The sequence below is a fragment of the Pelodiscus sinensis genome, chromosome 4, assembly GCF_049634645.1.
Source record: "Pelodiscus sinensis isolate JC-2024 chromosome 4, ASM4963464v1, whole genome shotgun sequence".
NCBI lineage: Eukaryota > Metazoa > Chordata > Testudines > Trionychidae > Pelodiscus > Pelodiscus sinensis.
In genome coordinates this window covers 131,828,543-131,852,316 of record NC_134714.1, presented here as the reverse complement: position 1 = coordinate 131,852,316, position 23,774 = coordinate 131,828,543, and the positions used below count along the sequence as shown (strand labels likewise).

Here is a 23,774-nt window from a genome sequence, read left to right as displayed (position 1 = left end):
GCGACTCTTGAAACAGACTGAGTCAAGGGGAGCAAGAAAAATAGGCTGACCCTGGGACAGGATTGCTTCTCAATAAACCTTACAGAAAAGAGATAAAACAGAGACATTTGGAGTAGCGCTTTGCTTTGGCACAGCCACATCAATGCTTAAGTTTTGGAAACGAGAAGAAAATGTTTCTAATACAATTGATTATAACAAATTAAAAGAGTTTACTGGGATGACGAAAAAAAATACACTTGATGATATTCCCATTTAAACATTACTACAAAAAAAATAGTGAAAAGTTTTAACAATCCCTTTTTAAGAAACCCAAAGTAAACGTTAGCTTAATATAAATAACACTATTTTTGAAAAATACAATAATTTTAATTAAGCATGTAGATTTTCCTGAGTTTACAAAAAATTAATTGACTTAAGGATGTGATCCACACCGGGTAAATCTGCTGATATCGTATATATAGTATCCCAATGTTTGTGAGTCTGTAACACTGAAATGCTGGCTATTCCCTCTGGGTGGCGCTGTTGCCTGAGTCACGTCCTTCACCTCCTGCCGTAGAGCTCAGCTGACTTCTGCACCGCTCAGCCGGGCCGCCGCAGGGAAGCAAGTGGTACAAGCAGACATTTGTGCGCTGGAGTCCTCATGCAGCCACCCCAAGCGCCCCGGTGGGAGGGGAAGGGGCCGGGGCGGTGATGTACACAGTCAGGGGGCAGGGTCTGGCCATGAACATCACCGCCCCGCCCCCCTTTGTATCTTCCTTCACCTCCCGCCGTGGTGCATGGCTGACTTATACGCCACTCAGCTATGCCGCCATGGGGAAGCCTATATGGACCACGGCTGAGTGGCGCCGTAGTCAGCCGAGTGGCATGGCGGGAGGTGAAGGGGGGCAGGCATTTCCTGAAAAATATGAAAGTAGAGGTTTATGCAAATTCCCCATCTCCACTTATGCAAAAAATAAAAGGCTTTTCATGATATACCCCAAGGAGAGGGTCTTTTCTTGCTGATTAGCTGGCCCTGGAGATCAAAGACTTGACCTGTACAGAGATGCAAGTCTCTGCCCAAGAGAAGTGATGACCGAGGGGCCAAGAGACTAGAACGAGTGGTCTTGCTGGAGCATCGAGGTGGAAATACAAGTGCAGTTGCCCTGAAATGTGACAAGAGCATCCTCCAAGCAGACCACAGAGATGTTTACTCTGAAAACATCACATCTGTGTCTGACATTGGCATTGGAAGGGGATAGCCACAGAAAGAGAACAGGCAGATTTGTAAGGGATTCTTAGCCCATCCTGTGCAATCAGCTGCTTTGGTAGGACAGATTCCCACCAGTGTTCCCTTTAATTTTTTCCATTCCTGTTCAGAATAAAGTTTGTGATGTGCCCCCAGACAGGTGTGGATGTGCACCACCAGTAGAAACTCATGTTGCTGGCTGTGGACATTCTGCTAATCTGCTGGGCGGCATTGGAATCTCTCCTGGGTGGCTGCTCGAGTGCTCAGCTTACAGGGAACAGTGATTCCCACCTTGGTCAGGAAGGGGTTAAAGAATTTCTCTGGACACACTCAGCTCCAGCCTGGCCCACTTGTGCAGCCTGTTGCCCCCAGAGGAGGGAGGCTCCAAGCCCAGTGGTGTGTGGCGGTGAGAGGGAAGTAGAGCTACAGCTCCCTCGCCCACAGATCTCATGCTTGCCCAGCTGGACCTCCGGCCCTTTGCAGAGATGGAGGAAACCTCAGTCATTGGCCTGTCTCTGGCACCCAAGAGGCTCATCCTGACTCTTGCAGGCACTCACAGAGCTAGGAACTCAGCTTCCTTCACACAGGGGCTCTTGTGCGCCACATCCAGCCGGCAGATTATATTTCTCTAGACCTGGGGTCTTGGAGGAGGGGAAGAGTGGAGTGCGGGGGACTGGGTACAGGGTCTGGGCTTGGAGGAAACTGCTGACCTGACTCTGCGCCCCTTTGGGTCCCAATATGGTTTCCTGCTGATCCCACTGGCTGCAACTCCAGCCAATGAAAGCAGCAGGGAAAGCCCATCATTACACTGGCATTCTCCCCAGCAATCCGGGCAGGAGGGAGGTGAGAAACGCAGCACAGAGTCTCTTGTGCTGGTCTTTCTGCACACTTCCTCCCGCTTCCCCACCAGGAAAGTCCATATTATACTGCTGTTCCCCCAGCTGCGTTGTGTGAGAGGGAAGCAAGAAACGCAGTGTGGTTCTGCTCTTTGCCTCTTTTGAGTTCGTCTGGCAGGGCCAGAGTGCCAGTGTGCTCTCTGCTATGGGGTGGGGTGGGGTGGGAATACGGGGAGAGGTGGGGATGGTGGAGCACATTGCATTTTGAGAGCCACTGCCATAAGCCCATTGAAAAATTCAGCCTACATAATTCAAAGTCAGGGCTGTTTGAGTGTCTGGAGCAATGGCCATCACTCCCTTTGTGAGGTTTCTTACTGCCCTGGTGGGGAATCGCAGTAAAACTCTCCTGGAGATTGTCTTAGTCTGGATCGGTTCCTCACTTCTTGCTCCTGGATATTTATTATCCATATCTCTGGCAGACACCTAGACGCAGGAGACCCAAGACATCCATGAAGCAGAAGTTAAAGCAATTCAACCTTCAATTGTTAGAGTTTTTATCCCAAAAAATATTGACATCTTCACTTTTTGGCTTAAGTTTTTTTAAAAAAGGGGGTAGAAAATAAGACAGAAAATATCTTATTGCCTGTATATAAAACCATGGTATGCCCACATCTTGAATACTGCATACAGACGTGGGTGTCTTATCTCAGAAAAGATATATTGGCATTGGAAAACGTTCAGAAAAGGGGAACCAAAATGATTAGGGGTTTGGAACGGGTCCCATATGAAGAGAGATTAAAAAGACTAAGGTTACATCTACACTAGCCCCCTAGATCGATCTAGGGAAGCTAATGAGGGTGACCAAAATTGCAAATCAAGCCCAGGATTTAAATATCCCGCGCTTGATTTGCATGTTCCCGGCCAGTTGCCATTTTAGAAATTGACTAGCCCGAAGTAACTGCCCGTGTCTACACGCGGCAGTGAAAAGGAGTTTCCAGTTTAAAGACTCTAAATCAAATTAGCTTGTAAGCCTCATTGCAGGAGGAATACCAGTTAATTTGAGTTAGGGCTTTAAATCGGAATCCCATTTCACTGCCGCATGTAGAAGCGGGCAGTTACTTCGGGCTAGTCAATTTCTAAAATGGCGAGCGGCCGGGAACATGCAAATCAAGCATGGGGTATTTAAATCCCGGGCTTGATTTGCAGTTTCAGTCGCCCTCATTAGCCTCCCTAGATTGATCTAGGGGACTAGTGTATACGTACCCAAAGGGGGAATATGATAGAGGTCTATAAAAATTGTGACTGGTGTGGAAAAAGTGAATAAGGGAAAGTTATCTACTTGTTCCCATAACATAAGAACTAGGCATCACCAAATAAAATCAATAGGTAGCAGGTTTAAAACAAACAAAAGGAAGTTTTTCTTCACGCAGTGGACGGTCGGCCTGTGGAACTCCTTGCCAGAGGATGTTGTGAAGACCAAGACATTAACAGGACTCAGGAAAGAACTTGTAAACTCATGGAGCTTCATTCCATCAAAGGCTATTAGCCAGGATGGTGTCCCTAATCTGTTTGTCAGAGGCTGGAAATGGATGATAGGAGAGGGATCACTTGATGATTTCCTGTTCTGCTCATTTCCTCTGGGGCATGTGGCATTGGCCACTGTCAGGAGACAGGATACTCGACTAGATGGACTTTTGGTCTGACCCAGTCTTGCCATTCTTAGGTTCTTCTGATATTTTTAAACTTCAATATTTTCCATAGGAGAGAAATTTCGTGTTCGGGCCAGCTCTTCTCATGGCTGTTTATTATTAAATCATGAAACTCCTATCCTGAACTTTTTCTATGGGAGAAAGTTGACCTAATCAACTCCACCCATGAAAATAGTGTAGCTGCAGTTGACATACCTTAGGTCAAATTTCTGCATCCACACTGCAGGAAGTCAACGGGAGAAACTCTCCCATCAACTTCCCTTTCTCGTGATCCTGTAGTGTACCAGGGTCAACAAGAATGACATCAGCAATCAATGTAGTGGGTCCTTACAAGACTTGCTATATTAAACTCCAGAAGATCAATCTCTGGAGCATAGATTTCAGGGACAGTGAAGACAAGCCCTTAGATTAAGTGAGGAATAATTTTCTGGTATATTGTCCTTCTGAGAGCATCTTTCACTTCCTTGTTCCTCAGACTGTAGATCAGAGGGTTCAAGAAAGGGATCACCAGGGTATAGAACACTGATACCACTTTGTCGTAATCTGATGGGTTGCCGGAGGTGGGGCGTAAGTATATGAAGAACAGAGCCCCATACAGAATGGACACGGATGTCAGGTGAGAGGCGCAGGTGGAGAAGGCTTTACGTCTGCCCTCATTGGAGTGGATCCGCATGATAGCCAGCATGATAGAAACGTAGGAGATGAGGACGACCAGGGCAGTGCTCATTCCAGCTAGAGCAGCAAAGATGAAATGCACAATGTCTCCCCTGCGAGTGTCCGAGCAGGAGAGTTTCTGGAGTGGGGGGATGTCACAGAAGAAGTGATCGATGATATTGGTACCGCAGAAGGACAGGCTGAACAAAGAGCTTGTGTGCACCACAGCATTAATAGAGGCGTAGAAATAGGATGCTGCTACCAGACGTACACAGACCTTTGGGGACATAATGAGCGTGTACAGCAGCGGCTTGCAAATGGCTACGAAGCGATCGTACGCCATCACGGCCAGAAGCAAAACCTCAGAATTCACAGAGAAGGAGTGAAAGGAAAATTGTGTGGCACAGCCAGCAAAAGAAATGACTTTATGCTCCACTAAAAAGTTCACCAGAGTCTTAGGGGCAATAGTGGAAGAATATGTGATGTCCACCAGGGACAAATTGCTGAGGAAAAAATACATGGGAGTATGTAGCCGTGTCTCGATCCTGATTAAAGTGATCATGATGAGATTCCCCGCAAGGCTCATGGTGTAGATCAGCAGAAACATCCCAAAGAGGACAGCTTGCAGTGACTGACTACCTGGGAATCCCAGAAGGATGAATACGGACATACCAGTGTGATTGCCATGTGCCATATAGTCCAGATGTGATCAGCACTGTTGGGATAGAAGAAAAACACAGCCAAGGTAAAGCTTTCAAGGTTTCATGATTCAAGATTAAGAATATGAGGACAGAAGGTGCATACCTGCTTTGTGAAATAGAGTACAATGTCAAGATACAAAAGAAACTTTGTTGGTCTGGCTGTGAGAAATGTGAAAACTTAAACTGATTTTGTGTGAGTCTGTATAATTGCCAAGATTTCTCTCCTTTTTTAGAAAAGACGTTTCAAAATAAAACAAAACAATATAGAATGAACAGCAGAATTTTAAAACACTGCCTCCCTGGCAGATATTGTCATTTGCAAATATAGACTCATGGTATTATATGGGTAGGTGACATTAGGATGTAGAGCTTCCAGAAAGGTCCCAGAGGTGAGCATCAAGGCTGATCAAAGGGGGATGGAATGCAAAACACGTGAGCAAAGTTTGTAAAAAGAAATTGAAGGGGAACATGAGAGCCGTGTCCAAATACTTGAAACACTGCCATAAAAAAAAGATGGAGAAAAGTTGTTCTGTCTTGCAGCAGATGGCAGAACAGGAAAAAATGGGATCACACTACAGCATCGTGCATTTAGATTCAATCTCATTAAAAGCTTCCTAATTGTATGAATGATAGGGCAATGGAAGAGAGCTGCCAAGGGAGGTTGTGGAATCTCCTTCACTAGAAATTTTCAAAAGGAGGCTGGATAAAATCATAGACGATGAGGGTTGGAAGAGACCTCAGGAAGCATCATGTCCAGCTCCCGGACCAATTCAGGACCAACCCCAACTCAGAATTATCCCAGCCAGGGCTTTGTCAAACCCGGACTTAAAAACCTCTAGTGATGGAGATTCCACCCATCCGTAGGGAACCCAGTCCAGTGCTTCATCACTCGGCTAGGCTAGAACACGCCCCATGTGGTCCTTTCTGAACCCATGGTTCTGGGAGCCTGTGTTCTCTGCAACAACCAAATACACAAGAGAAAGATGGAGGAGGTGTTTGAAAATCAGCCTCATACTGGCATTCAAGCACCTTTCCATCCGTTAGGAATCAGTATATCTTCATAATGACAAGTCAGCCAAAAGCTCCCATTTGGCATAAACCCCCATGGTAAATCCAATACAGCAAATTCTTTTTGAGATAACCAAGGTAACAGTCACGAGGGGAGGTTTATATCCCTAAACGGGATATGAAGGAATTGAGGAATTAAGCAAAGAGAGCCTGTATTTACACCAGAGTTGAAAGCCTGCCACCTGTTTTGGCCCCATGGGACTAGCATGGAAGTGTTGTTGCAGAAGCAACAAGTGGGTTAGGAAAAAATCCCCCTTCAAGAGAAAAAGAGTTTAGTGAGCAGGCATGTAAAGAAAATCTCTCTCTCCCTTTCTCTCACGCTCACTAAGGCAAGAGCCGATCACATGCACGTGGGGCTGGGTGTCTGACCTGGGCTCCAACCACAACCTGAATGTCTACAAAGCCGTGTGTTGACTTGGCCTTTTGAGACATTGGGGGGAGAGTGAGAGGGGGGTTCTTTCTGCTCTTTTCACAAACCTTGCAGCTCTGTTAATCTCTCTCATTATCCTAGAGGGTGGGAAGATGGTAGGAGGACTGACCTTGGTTTCTCAGAAGAGACTTTGAAAGCAGACATGAAGCTGCTTCATGGTGAGTAAATAGCTGGTAATGCCCACGTAGCAGGGAGTGCCAGTCAGAAAGCATCCAGCGAGACACTTTTTTGGAATCCAGGTGGGTCTGAACTTGCTACTTCCTCCACTGCAAGCTAATGAGAAAATCTGAAATACACACGCTCTATATTCATTCCATGATCTCTGTGTATGCACCCTGAACCTGCGAGGCCTTTTATCAGATCTGAGAATGGAGTGCTGAGGAAAACCAGGGCTGCCCATTCTGTATGGGACCTTCTGTCTACATAGAGACACCAGCTCTCTCTAGGGCTGTCAATGTACAATGTTTCCTCCAGCAGAAAACCAACTTTAAGTTTTAAATGAAAATATTTGATGTTCAAAAGCATGAACCACATTTAAAGAAAACCCACAACCCTTATAACTTGACTCCTGGCCGACAAGGGGTATTTTTTCTTACCATTTCCTTTTATTTTTCGTTGACAGAGTATATGTGATAACAACTCTCTAAAGCCTATTAGGGCAAGATTCTTAGTTCTTGTGTCTTACTACAGCTCTATTGAACTCAATGGTGTGATGACAATCGACATCAGCTGATGGTTCCAAATATGACCCCCCGCAAAAAACACATGTTGTATTCAGGGTATTTTAAGCTTTTATCCCATTTCATTGAACCCACAAACCCTCCTATGAGAGCCGAGAATGGGATGCTGAGGAAAACCAGGGCTGACCATTCTGTATGGGACCATCTGTCTCCATAGAGAGACCAGCTTTCTTTAGGGCTGTCAGTGTGAAATGTTCCCTCTAGTCGAAAACCTGCTTTAAGTTTTCAATGAAAATATTTGTTGTTCAAAAGAATGAACCACGTTAAAAAAAAACCTTACACCTTGAGTCCTGGCACATTCAGGGTATTTTAGGCTTTTTATCCCATTTTATTGCAAATATACAGAGATCATCAAAAAAATCCTTCATTCTGGTGTTATAAGAATCACCATTTTGGGAATAGAAAAAAATTCTGTTCCTCGGTGGAAAGAATGGATCTGGGGGTATTTCCCAGATATTAGAAGAAATGGAAGCATTTGTTTTACTCACGTTACTCTTTGCCTGTTGCAAGAGAGACATCTCTCTTTCTTGGATTCAAAAGCTGTAATAAGAGGTGGGGTGTATTTATTTGCTCGACTGGCATTTGGTGACTGAATCCCTTAGGGCTTTCAACCTCAGGTCAGGCACAAATGGCATCATTAACAGGCCCTTTAGGTCACATGGGATCAGGAGATAGTTTGATGCCAAAGTCTGATCAACTCCTTCGAAGTGCTGTGGCTTCTCTTTATCCCTTTCCCCTGATTTATCCACTCCATACATCTGCAGCTCCCCCAGAAAGAACGACTTCCAGTCAGAAATCAAGCTGGCAACGTTTATTGCAAATGCATTTCCTGGTACAGTTAGTTAATTATTTTTTAATTGCTGAGAAAACAAGAATTGAGTTCTTTGGGACACTGGTATTTTGAGAGCACAGAGGTGGCTTCATGAAAAGCAAAGAGTTGTACAGTGGATCAAGACTGAGGTGTCTCTTCAGGGATGTCTAAAAGCCTTAGTTTGGAATAACAAAAATGGCTGAAGATCAGAACTGAGGGGACTGACAGAGTCAGGGGGTCAGAAAGGGCTGCAATAGCAGAGAGTGGGGCATATCTAGATTGAGGTGCATTCACTGAGGTGAGACCGATTTTAAAACTGCTCATCTCTGATGAGGGTCCATTCTGTTTTATATGTAAGGGTATCTCTACACTACCCTCCTAATTCGAACTAGGAGGCTAATGTAGGCATACCGCACTTGCAAATGAAGCCCGGGATTTGAATTTCCCGGGCTTCGTTTGCATAAGCCGGGCGCTGCCATTTTTAAATGCCGGCAGTTCGAACCCCGTGCCGCGCGGCTACACACGGCACGGAGTAGCTAGTTCGGATTAGGCTTCCTAATCCGAACTAGCTGTACTCCTCGTGGAATGAGGAGTACAGCTAGTTCGGATTAGGAAGCCTAATCCGAACTAGCTACTCCGTGCCGTGTGTAGCCGCGCGGCACGGGGTTCGAACTAACCGGGATTTTAAAATGGCGGCGCCCGGTTTATGCAAATGTAGCCCGGGAAATTCAAATCCCGGGCTTCATTTGCAAGTGCGGTATGCCTACATTACCCCGCTAGTTCGAACTAGCGGGGTAGTGTAGACATACCCTAAGTGAATTAAGGAAAAAATTCTAATCCTGCTTGTTATATCAAAAAATAAAAAGCAGGAGTGTATTGAACCTTCATTTCCTCTTCAGAAAAGAGAAACAGCAACAAATGTGTAGAATTCTCAGGGAGTTAGACCTACACGTCTAAAGTATTGTTACTTCTTTTGGGCCTCAATGGGTAGCCAACATTCAGGGCCCTGTAGATTGTTTCCATTGGGAGAAACAACTGAAGATGGATTTAGGCATCTTTGATGCAATACTGTCTATTTATGAAGAATGTAGAAAGTCCTGGTTCTCTGAAGAAAGCAGAACTCAAACAGCAGGACACTTGTTTCTTTGCTCGTATTTCCAAACCCGAAATAGCCAACACAGTACGCAAAACCTTTCCCTCTCTTGTCCTCTCTAATGATTATGCTTGCTCTGAAAGTATCTTTGGCTTTTGGCCCTCTCCTGTCCTTTTTTGGGGCTTTCTTTTTGGCCAAACACCTGTCAGGTTAGACAAACACCTGTCAGAGATGATCTAGACTTTGCTTGATGCTGCCGTGAAGGCAGGGGTCAGGACTCGATGACCTCTCAAGGGCCCTTCCAGTTCTGGTGTTCTATGATTCTTTCCAACCAGCTCTTATATATCTACAGTGATGGAGATTCCACAACCTCCCTAGGCAATTTATTCCAGTGCTTAACCATCCTGACAGGCAGGAAGTTTTTCCTAAGGTCCAACCTAAACCTCCCTTGCTGCAGTTGAAGCCCGTTGCTTCTTGTCCAGCACACTTATGACTTTACTATCCATGAGGAAAGTAGTTTTGTTCGCTGAGTATGCTCTCCAGTTCTTCTTCTTATGCATCTTGGTTGTCATGGCATAGGATCAGTTCATGGCCATCTGCAATCCACTGCTCTATACTATCAACATATTCAAGTGGTTCTGTGTGCTGGTGGTGCTGGGGTCATACCTAGTGGGCTGGCTGAATGCAGTTGTTCAAATTATCTTTATATTCCGGTTGTCCTTCTGCCACTCCAACATCATCAATCACTTCTTCTGTGACGTGCCCTCCTTCCTGAAGCTGTGTTGCTCTGACACCCGCACCACAGACCTTGTGCATTTCAAGTGTACGGCTGTGGTGGTAACGTCGACTCTCTTAATCATCCTTGTCTCCTATATATACACAATGTGGCCACTCTCAAGATCAACTCCGCCAAGGGCCAACGCAAAGCCTTCTCTCCCTGTGCCTCCCACCTAGCAGCCATCTTCATTTTCTACAGAAAGGGCTTTTTCATGTATTTACGGCCTCATGGACTGCAACAAAATCATTTCTTTCTTTTATACCTATGTGATCCCCATGTTGAACCCCCTGATCTACAGCCTGAGGAACAAGGAAGTGAAAGAGGCCCTTTCAAGGAAGTTAGGTCGGGAGATGTATTCTTGGGGAATTGAAATGTTCGGAATGGGTTTAAGGAGTAAGCGGGAGAGACGGAGGGAGAGGGTTCTCCACATCACTAGTTTGGTGTTTGCTGATAATCAAGCTTCTGTCCCCTGTATCAAAACGAACGAAGGGGCAGGTATGCCAAGGAGACCTTCACCCAACAGCTGAGCGTTGGCATCTCCTGTGGTAGCGAACTCCTCAGAGATGTTCAGCTCCCAGTTGGGAACCATTTTGTGCCAAGGCTGCATTGCCATCCTCAAGGGAAGGGCCCACTGGGCCAATGGTCTAAGCATTGGCTGAAGACATGGAAAACCTGCTTTGGTTTTCTTGATCCACAATGGACTTCTGGTTTGAACCTGGGCTAGTCACTTAGCCTCACTGTTCTTCAGTTCTCCATCAATGGGGTTGGTGGCATGGCCCCGCCTCCCCAGAGTGCTGAGAAGGGAAATACATTCATGAAAAAAAGACAGGGAAGTGCTTTGAGACTTACTGATATGAGAAATAGGCATTAATTATTATTCATGTATTAAGTGTTTTAGGAGCTTGGGTTGGATACTCTAATAATGAGAGTGGCTAAAGAAATCATTCCTCTACTGTTTATTTTCTAGAGTTTGTCTGTCTCTTCAAGAACTCCTTCTAAATGGTAAAAGCTAGGACCACCAGATTTGGTACACCGCTTCCCCTGATCCTAACTTAAAGCAAGCTCGGGTTTTGACTTTGCCAGGAAAAGGCACTGCGCCTAGAATGGGATTGTGTCTCATAAAACCAAACAGAAAAGAGACAGAATCGCCAAACCAAGTATTTTCCTCCAATTGACATATCTGAGCAACTCTTGAAAGAGACTGAGCCAAGAGGAGCAAGAAAAATAGGCTGAACTTGGGACAGGATTGCGTTTCAATAAACCCGACAGAAAACAGATAAAATAGAAATTTGGAGTAGTGCTTTGTTTTGGCATAGCTACATCAATGCTTGGTTTGTGGAAAGAAGAAGAAAATGTTTCTAAAAACATTGTTTATAACAAATAGAGTATAGCCATTTTTGTTAAAACTGAGCAAATTAAAAGAGTTTATAGTGATGAAGAAAAAAAATACGTGATGAAATTCCCATTTAAACATTACTAAAAAAAATTAAAGTGAAAAGTTTTAAGAATCCACTTTAAGTAATCCAAAATAAACATTAGCTTTATAAAAACAACACCTTATTTTTGAAAAATACAAGAATTTAAATGAATCCTGTACATTTTCCTGATTTTACAAAAAATTAATCGACTTAAGGATGTTAGCAACACTGGGGTAAATCTGCTGGTATTTTATAATAAATAACTGAATGTGGTTTTATTATTTGCCTTCTAGTTTTTGAATATTTGAGTCATTCACACCAATTAATAATTGGGAGAATTCTGGTCATGTCAAGAAGATTCCATTACAGGGTTATACCTTCCATAAAAGATATGTCGCAACGAGCCATTTTGAAGCTTTTCTTCACAATGCTAGTCCACTCATTTTATATAACCTTCCACTTAATCACCAGCAGCCTGTTCTGTTTCATGGATGTGCACATAGAATTTACATCCGCTAGTTGCCTGGTAGTCTCTGCTAAAAGCTTTGTCTGAGTTTGTTCCTCTAAGAGTCAGTTGACAAAATTACATACAAACAAAACATCCTCATTAGAAGTAAATGACTTCAACCAAGTTCCGTCTACTCATAATTTGGCCCTGTATGTGCCTCTGGGATAGAAAGGACAAACGCAGGCATGGTGTTGAGGCTATTGCATGAACTTTATCAATGTTTTCTGTATGTTGGTGAGCAAAAATTCAGGAAACACGACAATGTCATAGACTATCATATTAAAAGGTACACAGAGACTATTTATAGCCCTTTCTATCAATACATGTTATATGCATTTGTGTGTTCTGGTTGAGGATGAGGCCAGGTCTACACTAAAAGGCAAGATCAAATCAAGATACTCAAGTTAATTACATAGCTGGACACAGTGTACTGTACTTTGTTTTGAGTTTCAGTGAGAGGCGGATGGGAGAAAATGCTCTCCTCAGCTTCCGTTACTCCTCACAGGAGCAGGAATACGGGCTGCCGATGGGAGAATCCTCTGAATTTGATTTAGAAAGTGTTAACTAGCTTCACTACATCACACTCAGGAAGATCAATCGTGGAAGCGTTAATCTTCCGTTTAGTGAAGATCTAGCCTTAGTAATGCAAAAACTAGCCTTTCACATTGGAGAGAGAATGCAAATTCAGGGACAGGACTAAGGTCAAACCTGCTGGTAGAATCCCAGTAAACTTCAGGATCTGCAATCTAATTTCCAGGCCAAGTGGGTCCCTGCCCAGAGAGAGCTGACGTCTAGACACCGGAGGCCTAAGGTGACAGATACCACAATTTCCTGATGTGTCCTTGGAAAGCCTTATGGTATGAAGGGCAAACTTAAGTAGTATTACGGGCTGTGATAGCATGTAATATCTCCAGGGGGGAGTTCTGACATGAGGCCTTCGAATTCAAAGGACTACACTGAACATGTGCCCAGACAAGAATGGACTTTTTTGGGACAAGTGCAAAGTGGATTTCCTGAGAAGTATATAGGTAGAGGTTTATGCAAATTCTCCATCTTCAATTATGCACACAAAAAAAAGTATTTTGAAGATACACCCCAAGCAGAGGGTCTTTTCTTGCTGATTAGCTGGTCATGGAGATCAAAGACTTTAACTGTAGAGAGATGCACGTCTCTGCCCAAGAGAAAGGATGGCCAAGGGGCTGGAAGACTGGAATGAGGAGTCTTGCTGGACCATGGAAGGGGAAATACAAGAGCAGTTGCTCTGAAATGTGACAAGAGCATCCATGGAGCGGACCACAGAGATGGTTACTCTGAAAACATCACATCTGTATCTGATATTGGCATTGGAAGGTGATATCCACAGAAAGAGAACGGACAGATTTGTAAGGGATACTTAGCCCATCCTGTGCAATTGGCTGCTTTGGTGGGACAGATTCCCACCAGTGTTCCCTTTAATTTTTCCATTCCTGTGCAGAATAAAGCTTGTGATGTGCCCCCAGACAGGTGTGGATGTGCACCACCGGTAGAAACACATGTTCTTGGCTATGGGCGCTCTGCTGATTTGCTGGGTGGCATGGAAATCTCTCCTGGGTGGCCGCACGAGCGCTCAGCTTACAGGGAACAGTGATTCCCACCTTGGCCAGGAAGGGGTAAAAGAATTTCTCTGGACACAATCAGCCCCAGCCTGGCCCACCTGTGCAGCCGGTTGTCCCCGGAGGAGGGAGGATCCAAGCCCAGTAGTGTGTGGCGGTGAGAGGGAAGTAGAGCTACAGCTCCCTCGCCCCACAGAGCTCATGCTTGCCCAGCTGGACCTCTGGCCCTCTGCAGAGATGGAGGAAACCTCAGTTGTTTGCTTGTCTCTGGCACCCAAGAGGTTCATCCTGACTCTTGCAGGCATCCACAGAGCTAGGAACTCAGCTCCCTTCACATGGGGGCTCTTGTGGGCCACATTCAGCCCATAGAATCTTTCACTAGCCTTGGGGTAGGAGCAAGGTGGGGTCTTAGCGTCTTGGCAAGGGGGGAGTGAATGCAGAGGACTGGGGTACAGAGTCTGGGCTTAAGGGGAGCTGCTTACCTAACTCTGTGCCTTCGTGGGTCCCAATATGGTTTCCTGCTGATCCCATTGACTGCAACTTCAGTCAATGAGAGCAGCAGGAAAAGCCCATCGTTATACTGGTGTTCCCCCCCGCAATCTGGGCAGGAGGGAGGTGAGAAATGCAGCACAAAGTCTCTTGTTCTGCTCTCTCTTCACACTCTTTCCCACTTCCCCCTTCTCCACCGGGAAAGCTCTTGATTATACGGACATTCCCTCAGCTGAGCTGGGTGGGAGGGAGGAGAGAAACACAGTGTGGTTCTGCTCTCTGCCTCTTTTGAGCTGGTTTGGTGGGGCTGGGGTTTGGCAGATGCCAGGCCAGAGTGCCAGCACACTCACTGCTCCGGGAGTGTGTGAAAGGAGAGGACACACTGCACTTTGATAGCCACTGCCTTAAGCCCGTTGAAAAATCCAGCCTACATAATTAACTGTAACTTTGTGCTTTATTCAAAGTCAGGGCTGTTTGTGTGTCTGGAGCACTGGCCATCACTCCCTTTGTGAGGTTTCTTACTACCCTGGTGGGGAATCTCAGTGAGACTTTCCTGGAGATTGTCTTAGTCTGGATCGGTTCCTCACTTCTCACTCCAGGGGATTTATTATCCACATTTCTGCAAGACTCCTGGATGCAGGAGACTCAAGACATCAATAAAACAAAAGTTAAAGCAATTCAACCTGCAATTATTAGAGTTTCTATCCCACAACATTTATTAATATTTTCACATTTTTGGCTTGAATTATTTTTACAAAGGGGTAGATAACAAGACAGGAATGATCTTATTTCCTCTACATAAAACCATGGTACGCCCCCATCTTGAATACTGCGTACAGAGGTGGTCGCTTTATCTCAAAAAAGATATATTAGCATTGGAAACAGTTCAGAAAAGGGCAACAAAATGATGATACGTTTGGAACAGGTCCCGTCTGAAGAGAAATTTAAAAGACTTGGACTTTTCATATTAGAAAAGAAGAGACGATGGGGGATAGCAGAGAGTTCTATATAATCATGACTGGGTTGGAAAAAGTGAATAAGGGACAGTTATTCACTTGCTCCCATAACAGAACGTCTAGGGGTCACCACGTAAAATTAATAGGTAGCAGTTTTAAAACAAGTAAAAGGAAGTTTTTCATCACACAGAGCACGGCTTGTGGAACTCCTTGCCGGAGGAGGTTGTGAGGACCAAGACATTAACAGGGCTCAAGGAAGAACTTGATGAATTCCATGGGTGTTTGTCAGGGGGTGGAAAAGGGTGACAAGGGAGGGATCACTTAATGGCTCCCTGTTCTGTTCATTCCCTTTTGGGCATCTGGCTTTTGCCACTTTCAGCAGACAGGCCTCTGGGCTAGATGGACATTTGTCTGTTCCAATGATTTTTTCTTAAACGTCAACATTTTCCATAAAAGCAAAATTCCATTTTCAGGCCAGCTCTTCTCACTTCTATTTATTATTAAACCATGAAACTTTTTCTATGGGAGAAAGTTGACCTACGCAACTCCATCTATGGCAGTTGACATACCTTAGGTCAAATTCCCTTTCTCCTCATGACCCTGTGCAGTAGTGGGGTTAACAGGAATCATGTCAATATTTGATTTAATGGGTCCTTACTAGATCCACTAAATTGAACTCCAGGATATTGATCTCCAGAGCATCGATTTCAGGTTAAGTGAAGACAAGCCCTTAGATTCAGTGAGGAATAATTTTCTGGTATATTGTCCTTTTCAGAGCATCCTTCACTTCCTTGTTCCTCAGGCTGTAGATCAGGGGGTTCAACAAGGGGATCACCAGAGTATAGAACACAGACACCACTTTGTCGTAATCTGATGGGTTGCCGGAGGTTGGCCGAAAATACATGAAGAACAGAGCCCCGTACAGAATGGACACAGCTGTCAGGTGAGAGGCGCAGGTGGAGAAGGCTTTACGTCTGCCCTCATTGGAGTGGATCCGCAAGATGGCCAGCATGATACAGATGTAGGAGATGATGACGACCAGGGCAGTGCTTATTCCAGATAAAGCAGAAAAGACAAAATGCACAATGTCATCCCTGTGAGTGTCCGAACAGGAGAGTTTCTGGAGCGGGGGGATGTCACAGAAGAAGTGATCGATGATGTTGGAACCACAAAAGGACATGCTGAACAAGGTGATTGTATGCACCCCAGCATTAAAAGAGGCATAGAAATAGGATGCTGCTACCAGACATACACAGACCTTCGGGGACATAATGCGCGTGTACAGCAGCGGCTTGCAAATGGCTACGAAGCGATCGTACGCCATCATGGCCAGAAGCAAAACCTCAGAGTACGCACAGAAGGAGTGAAAGAAAAATTGTGTGGCACAGCCAGCAAAAGAAATGTCTTTATGCTCCACTAAGAAGTTCACCAGAGTCCTGGGGGAAATAGTGGAAGAGTAGGTGATGTCCACAAGGGACAAGTTGCTGAGGAAAAAATACATGGGAGTATGTAGCCGCGTCTCTATCCTGATTAAAGTGATCATGCTGAGATTCCCCGCGAGGCTCATGGTGTAGATCAGCAGAAACATCCCGAAGAGGACAGCTTGCAGTGACTGACTACCTGGGAATCCCAGAAGGATGAATACGGACACTCCGGTGTGATTGCCATGTGCCATATAGTCCAGATGTGATCAGCGCTGTTGGGATAGAAGAAAAAACACAGGAAAGCTGAAGATTTCAAAGATTTCATGAATCAAGATTAACGATATGGGGTAGAAGGCAGCTACATCCATTGTGAAATACAATAGAAAGTCTAGATACAATTTTATGTTGGTATGGCTGTGAGAAATTTGCAAACAAATGAATTTTGTGTGTCTGTGCCAAGATTTCTCTCCTTTTAAAAAACAGACATTTCAAAACAAAATAGAAAGGACAGTTCAGAATTTTAAAACTCTGAATCCCTAGCAGGCACTGGCATTTGCAAATATAGACTCATGGTATGAGATGGCTAAGCATCATTAGAAAGGATGTAGAGCAACCGGAATGGTCCCAGAAGTGAGCATCAAGGCTGATCAAAGGGATGGAATGAAATCATGTGAGCAAAGTTTTGAAAAAGAGATTACAGAGGAACACGAGAGCCGTGTCCAAATACATGAAACACTGCCATAAAAAAAAGTGGAGACAAGTCATTCTGTCTTGCAGGAGACAGCAGAGCAAGAGGTAATGGGAGCACACTACAGCATCATGCATTTAGATTCAATCTCATTAAAAGATTCCTAACGGTAAGTAGGCTAGGGCAATGGAAGAGAGCTGCCAAGGGAGGTTGTGGAATCTCCTTCACTGGAGATTTTCAAAAGGAGGCTGGATAAAATCATAGACGATGAGGGTTGGAAGAGACCTCAGGAGGCATCAATTTCAGCCCCCTGCTCATAGCAGGACCAATCCCAACTCACTCATCTCAGCCAGGACTTTGTCAAGCCGGGACTTAAAAACCTTATGGATGGAGATTCCACCCCCTCATTAGGGAACGCATTCCAGTGTTTCCCCTCCCTCCTAGGGAAATAGACTTTCCCTACTATCCAAACTAGATCTCCCCCAGTGCAACTTGGGCCCATTGCTCCTTCTTCTGCCATCCGTCAATACTGAGAGCAGCCTCTCTCCATCCTCTTTGGAACCTCCCATCAGGAAGTTGAAGGCTGCTCTCGAATCCCCCCTCACTCTTCTCTTCTGGAGACTGAATGAGACCAGCTCTCTCAGCCTCACCTCCTAGGTCATGTGTGCCCAGCCCACTAATTATTTGTTGCCCTTCAGTTTGTCCACATCCTTTCTGTAGTGGATGTGGGGGTGCACAAAACTGGACACAATACTCCAGATGTGGTTTCTCCAGTGCCAAATAGAGGGGAATAATCACTTCTAGTTCTGCTGGCAATTTTCCTACAAATGCTCCCCCGTCTGCCATTAGCCTTCTTGGCAAGAAGTGCACGCTGTTCGACTTGGGTGGGTTAGACATAACATGTCCTTGGCAGGCGGCTCGGCTAGAACACGCCCCAAGTGGTACCTTCTAATCCTGTAATTCTGGGAGTCTGTGTTCTCTGCAACAACCTAATATACAAGAGGAAGATGAAGGAGCTGTTTGAAAATCATTCTCATGCTGGCATTCAAGCAATTTTCCATTAGTTAGGGATCAGTATATTTTCACAATGACACGTTAGCCAATAGCTCCCATTTGTCATAAACCCCCAGGGTAAATCCAATAAACCAAATTATTTTTGAGATAACCAAGGTAACAGTCACAAAGGGGAAGTTTATATCCGTCAAGGGTATATGAAGAAACAGAAGAGTTAAGCAAAGAGAAGCTGTATTTACACCAGGGTTGAAAGCCTGCCACGTCTTTTGGACCCTGGGACTAGCATGGAAGTGTTGTAGCAGAAACAACAAGTGGGTTAGGAAAAAGTCCCCCTTCAAGAAAAAAAGAGTTTAGTGAGCAGGAATGTAAAGAAAATCTCTCTCTCCCTTTCTCTCACTCTCACTAGGGCAATACCTGAACACATGCCCATGGGGCTGGGTGTCAGACCTGGAATCCAACCAGAATCTGAATGTCTACAAAGCCGTGTATTGACCTGGCCTCTTGAGTATCTGACATTAGAGGTTTTTTTCTTTGTTGCTATGTTAATCTTTCTTATTTCCCCAAAGGATGTGGAGATAGTGGGAAGACTGACCTTTGTTTCTCGGAAGAGATTTTGAAAGCAGACATTAAGTAGCCTCATGGTGAATACATACCTGGTAATGGCCTGGCAGCAGGGAGTGCCAGTCAGAAAGCATCCAGCGAGATGCTTCCTTGGAATCCAAGTGGGTCCAAATGTGCTTGTTTTTCCACTGCAAACTAGTGAGAAAATCTGATATTCATTCCCTGATATCTGTGTATCCACCCTGAGCCCACAAGCCCTCCTATCAGAGCCGAGAATGGGATGCTGAGGAAAACCAGGGCCGCCCATTCTGTATGGGACCTTCTGTCTACATAGAGAGACCAGCTCTCTTTAGGGCTGTCAGTGTGGAATGTTCCCTCTAGTAAAAAACCTGCTTTAAGTTTTCAATGAAAATATTTGTTGTTCAAAAGAATGAACCACATTAAAAAAAAACCTTACACCTTGAGTCCTGGCACATTCAGGGTATTTTAGGCTTTTTATCCCATTTTATTGCAAATATACAGAGATCAACAAAAAATCCATCATTTTGGTGGAATAAGAATCACCATGTAGAGAATGGAAAAAAAATTCTGTTCTGCAATGGAAAGAATGGATGTGGGTGTATTTCCCAGGTGTTAGAAGAATGGAAGCATTTGTTTTACTCACGTTACTCTTTGTCCTTTACTGCCTGTTGCAAGAGAGACATCTCTCTTTCTTGGATTCAAAAGCTGTAATAAGAGGCGGGGTGTATTTATTTGCTCTATGGCATTTGGAGACTGAATCCCTTAGCGCACTCAACCTCAGGTCAGGCACAAAGGGCATCATTAACACGCCTGTTAGGTCACGTGGGATCAGGAGATAGTTTGGTACCAAAGTCTGATCAAGTCCTTCAAAGTGCTGTGGCTTCTCTTTATCCCTTTCGCCTGATTTATCCACTCCATAAATCTGCAGCTGCCCCTTGGAAGAATGACTTCCAGTCAGAAATCAATCTGGCAATGTTTATTGCAAATGCATTTCCTGGTACAGTTATTTAATTATTTTTTAATTGCTGAGAAATCAAGAGTTGAGTTCTTCGGGACACTGGTATTTTGAGAGCCCAGAGATGGGATACAAGAGAAGCAAAGTGTTGTACACTAGATCAAGACTGAGGTGTCTCTTCAGGGATGTCTAAAAGCCTTGGATTGGAATAGCTAAAATGGCTGAAGATCGGAACTGAGGGGCACTGACCGAGTCAGGGGGTTGTGAAGGGCTATAGCAGAGAGTGGGGCATATCAAGATTGAGGTGCATTAGCTGAGATGCAATCGATTTTGAAACTGCTCAGCTCTGAGTAGGGTCAATTCTGTTTTAAATGCAAGTGGATTAAGGACAAAATGTTAATTACATGAAAGAAATAAAAGCAACCGTGTACTGAAACTTCAATTTCTTCTTCAGAAAAGAGAAAGACCAAGAAATGTGTAGAATTCACAAGGAGTTTGACCTACATTTCTAAAGTAGTGTTACCTCTTTTGGGCCTCAATGGGTAGCCAACGTTCAGCGCTCTGTACATTGTTTCCATTGGGAGAAACAACAGAAGATGGATTTAGGCATCGTTGATGCAATGCTGTCTATTTACAAATTGTGTATAAAGTCCTGGTTCTCTGAACAAAGCGGAACTCAAACAGCAGGACACTGTTTCTTTGCTCGCATTTCCAAACCTGAAATAGCCAACACAGTATGCAAAACCTTTCCTTCTCTTGTCCTCTCTTATGGTTATGCTTGCTCTGGAAGTATCTGTGGCTTTTGGCCCTATCCTGTCCATGTGGCCTTTTGGGGGGGGGGAAGGATCCTTTTCTTCTCAAACACCCAAACACAAAAGCTTCCCCAGTCACTGTCTTAGCCCCAGTATGTGTGTGTGCATTCTGTTATTCTAGACCCAGATTATATTTTAATAAAATATAAAAATAAAGAATGAAATAAGGTTGAACCAAAACATTTTTTATCATTGAAATGATACATTTTTGCCTTCATAAAACAAAATGTTTCTACGGGTATGTCTACACAGCCAAGTTTTTTTGAAATAACAGCCGTTATTTCGAAATAACTTTCCTAGCATCTACACAAGCCAACTGCTATTTCAAAATTAATTCAATATAGTGGCGGGCTTATTTCGAAATTGGTAAACCTCATTCCACAAGGAAGAGTGCCTATTTTGAAATAAGCTCTGTGTAGATGCTCATTTTAAATTGGGGGCCTCCAGCCCTTCCCAGGGTGCCCTGCTGGACGCCCTGGCCACAAGGTAACTTCTGACCTGATGCCCTGACAGAATCAGTTCCGGCTGGCCTTAAATGCGATTCAGTGTCCAATCAGTGTGGATGTGCATTTCGAAATAGCAAAAAGCTATTTAGAAATGCATTTTGTGTGGCAACACGTTATTTCAAAATTAGATATTTTGAAATAACTATTTTGAAATTAGATATTTCAAAACAATGCTGTAGTGTAGACATACCCTACGTTATTAAAATGAAATGACTAGACATCATCAGAATGAACCCTCTTGTAGGTCACGAGCTGAAGAAGTTCAGAATTGTGGTTTTTGTAGGAAATGTCAAAATATTGGCTCTGTAACAATTTGGAAGTCAACTTTTTTTTTCGAATTTGGGAATTTTCTGAGAAACATGTAGCCTTCTCCTGAGTGTCTCTTTGTAGCCTGGAGGTAACCCTGCAAGTGGCCTCTCATCTGAGTTTCCATTTTGGGTAACTTCAAGCACTTTATTTCAGGCTCTTCTTTAAAAAATAGTCACCCTGGGAGTCCGTTCCCTAGGCTGCCTTCCAGGTGTGCTGGGGAGGAGGAAGGACTGACTGAATACCCAACATCTGGGTTCTCCCTGGCTTCCATATCATCCCAGTGCCTGAAGTCCTTGTTCTCCCCATAAGCCAGTATTCTCCATCATGGCTCACCTCCTTAGCTGTCCCCTTCCATCTCTGTGCCAGAATCGGCCCCCAGCCCTTCCTTCAGAGGTGTAACTCTCACCGTGTGACATTGGCCACACTCCTCTGGGCTGGAGCAAGAAGACATTTCCCTCTTCTCTTCCTGCTGCCTTCTTTCTCACCATGTAAGACCCAGCGAGAGGGCTAAGAGCAGTAAGATCTCACGTTTGCCTCATTGCTACAGCTAGTTGGGAATTCTCCATTGTGAGGGTCGTCCTATAGAACAGACCTTTCTCACAACATTTTAAGGGGGAAATGTTTATTTTTGATTAATTGGTTTTGTTTTCCTTTTGAGAATTCAAAAGGGCAACTCCCTAGCTATCCTCTTGAAAAGCTCTTTCCAATCTCATGTTCTAACAACACAGTGGAAGTGGGAAGAGCCTCAGCCAGACAGCCAAAAAATTCCATTGTGGTTTTCCCAAAATTGAATTTTTCAGAATTTCTGTCCCACAAAATACTATGAATTTTCAATGTTTTGTCCCAAGTTAGGAAACTTTTTTTTTAAACCTCTACATTTTCGAAAAGGAGAGAAATTCCATTTTCAGAGCAGTGCTTCTCACTTCTGTTTCTTAATAACTCATGAAACTCATCTCCTCAGCGAGAAATAATTTTCTGGTGTATTAGCCTCCTGAAGGCATCCTTCACCTCCTTGTTCCTCAGGCTGTAGATGAGGGGGTTCAGCGTGGGGATCACTAGGGTATAGAACACAGACAACACTTTATCATAAAATGCTGAGTCGATGGCTATGGGCCGTAAGTACATAAAGAGCAGAGTCCCAAAGAGTATGGACACAGTTGTCAGGTGGGAGGTACAAGTGGAGAAGGCTTTGCGTCTGCCCTCACTGGAGCGGATCCGCAAGATGGCCAGTATGATAAAAACATAGGAAGCAACAACAACCACGATAGTAATTAATGCGGGTATGGCAACAAAGACGAAATGCACAATGTCATCCATGCGCGTGTCCGAGCAGGAGAGTTTCTGGAGCGGGGGGATGTCACAGAAGAAGTGATCGATGATGTTGGGACCGCAGAAGGACAGGCTGAACAAAGAGCCGGTGTGCACAAGGGCACTGACACAGGCATAGAAGTAGGATGCAGCGACCAGCTGAACACAGACCTTCGGGGACATAATGAGCGTGTACAGCAGCGGCTTGCAAATGGCTATGAAGCGATCGTACGCCATCGCGGCCAGAAGCAAACCCTCAGCGTTCACAGAGAAGGAGTGAAAGAAAAATTGTGTGGCACAGCCAGCAAAGGAAATGGCTTTCCTCTCTGCTAAGAAGTTCACCAGAGCGTTAGGGACAATAGTGGAAGAGTAAGTGACATCGACCAGGGACAAGTTGCTCAGAAAAAAATACATGGGAGTGTGTAGCCGCATCTCGATCCTGATTAAAGTGATCATGCTGAGATTCCCCGCTAGGTTCATGGTGTAGATCAGCAGAAACATCCCAAAGAGGACAGCTTGCAATGACTGACTGCCTGGGAATCCCAGAAGGATGAATACGGACACTCCAGTTTGATTGCCTTGTGCCATATAGTCCAGATGCAATCAATGCTGTTGGGGTAGAAGAAGAAAAACAAAGCCAAGACAGAGCTTATGATTCAAGATCAACCATATGGGCTTGGGCGGTGGATACCACCATTGTGAAATACAATACCAGTTGAACTTCTCTAATCTGGAACCCTTGGGACCTGACCAGTTCTGAACGAGATAATTTTTTGGACGATGGGAGGTTACTATTGTCTAGCATCATTACCAATACTTTCACTGCTTACTGTGCTATTAGAAAGTGGACACCCGTGTAACTAAAATCATTCTGGACGACAGATGTTTCTGGACAAGAGAATTCTGGATTAAAGAGATTCAACCTGTAGAAAGCCAAGGGATAAGAGACATGTTATGTTGGTCCAGCGGTGTGGCCTTTGCAAAGTTAAATTAATTTTGGGCGAGTCCATGTAAATGCAAAGATTTTGCTCCTTTTAAATAAAATAAAATAAAATAAAATAAAATAAAATAAAATAAAATAAAATAAAATAAAATAAAATAAAAGACATCACTTCACAATTGTAATGTCTGTATCCCTAGCTGGCACTGGCATTTAGGCATCATTAGA

General features: G+C 44.4%; 3 protein-coding genes and 1 pseudogene across 3 annotated transcripts; 1 reads left to right on the top strand and 3 right to left on the bottom strand.

Annotated features, from left to right (window-relative positions):
* Positions 1–4,173: 4,173 nt before the first annotated feature.
* Positions 4,174–5,118, bottom strand: LOC102462054 (olfactory receptor 5AP2-like). Its single transcript, XM_006111827.3, has one exon. The coding sequence runs from the start codon at positions 5,116–5,118 to the stop codon at positions 4,174–4,176; it is 945 nt and encodes a 314-aa protein (XP_006111889.3).
* Positions 5,119–9,771: 4,653 nt separating this feature from the next.
* On the top strand, positions 9,772–10,572 carry LOC142829327 (olfactory receptor OR9H1-like; annotated as a pseudogene).
* A 5,172-nt stretch (positions 10,573–15,744) lies between these two features.
* On the bottom strand, positions 15,745–16,683 carry LOC102462545 (olfactory receptor 5AP2-like). The gene has a single exon (XM_006111828.2). The coding sequence runs from the start codon at positions 16,681–16,683 to the stop codon at positions 15,745–15,747; it is 939 nt and encodes a 312-aa protein (XP_006111890.2).
* Positions 16,684–22,255: 5,572 nt separating this feature from the next.
* LOC102462783 (olfactory receptor 5AP2-like) lies at positions 22,256–23,194 on the bottom strand. Its single transcript, XM_025186693.2, has one exon. The coding sequence runs from the start codon at positions 23,192–23,194 to the stop codon at positions 22,256–22,258; it is 939 nt and encodes a 312-aa protein (XP_025042478.2).
* Positions 23,195–23,774: the final 580 nt, after the last annotated feature.

What these genes read in the sequence shown, in the direction of transcription:
- LOC102462054 (XM_006111827.3), bottom strand. Translation starts at nt 5,118, where the DNA reads ATGGCACATGGCAATCACACTGGTATGTCCGTATTCATCCTTCTGGGA.
- LOC102462545 (XM_006111828.2), bottom strand. Translation starts at nt 16,683, where the DNA reads ATGGCACATGGCAATCACACCGGAGTGTCCGTATTCATCCTTCTGGGA.
- LOC102462783 (XM_025186693.2), bottom strand. Translation starts at nt 23,194, where the DNA reads ATGGCACAAGGCAATCAAACTGGAGTGTCCGTATTCATCCTTCTGGGA.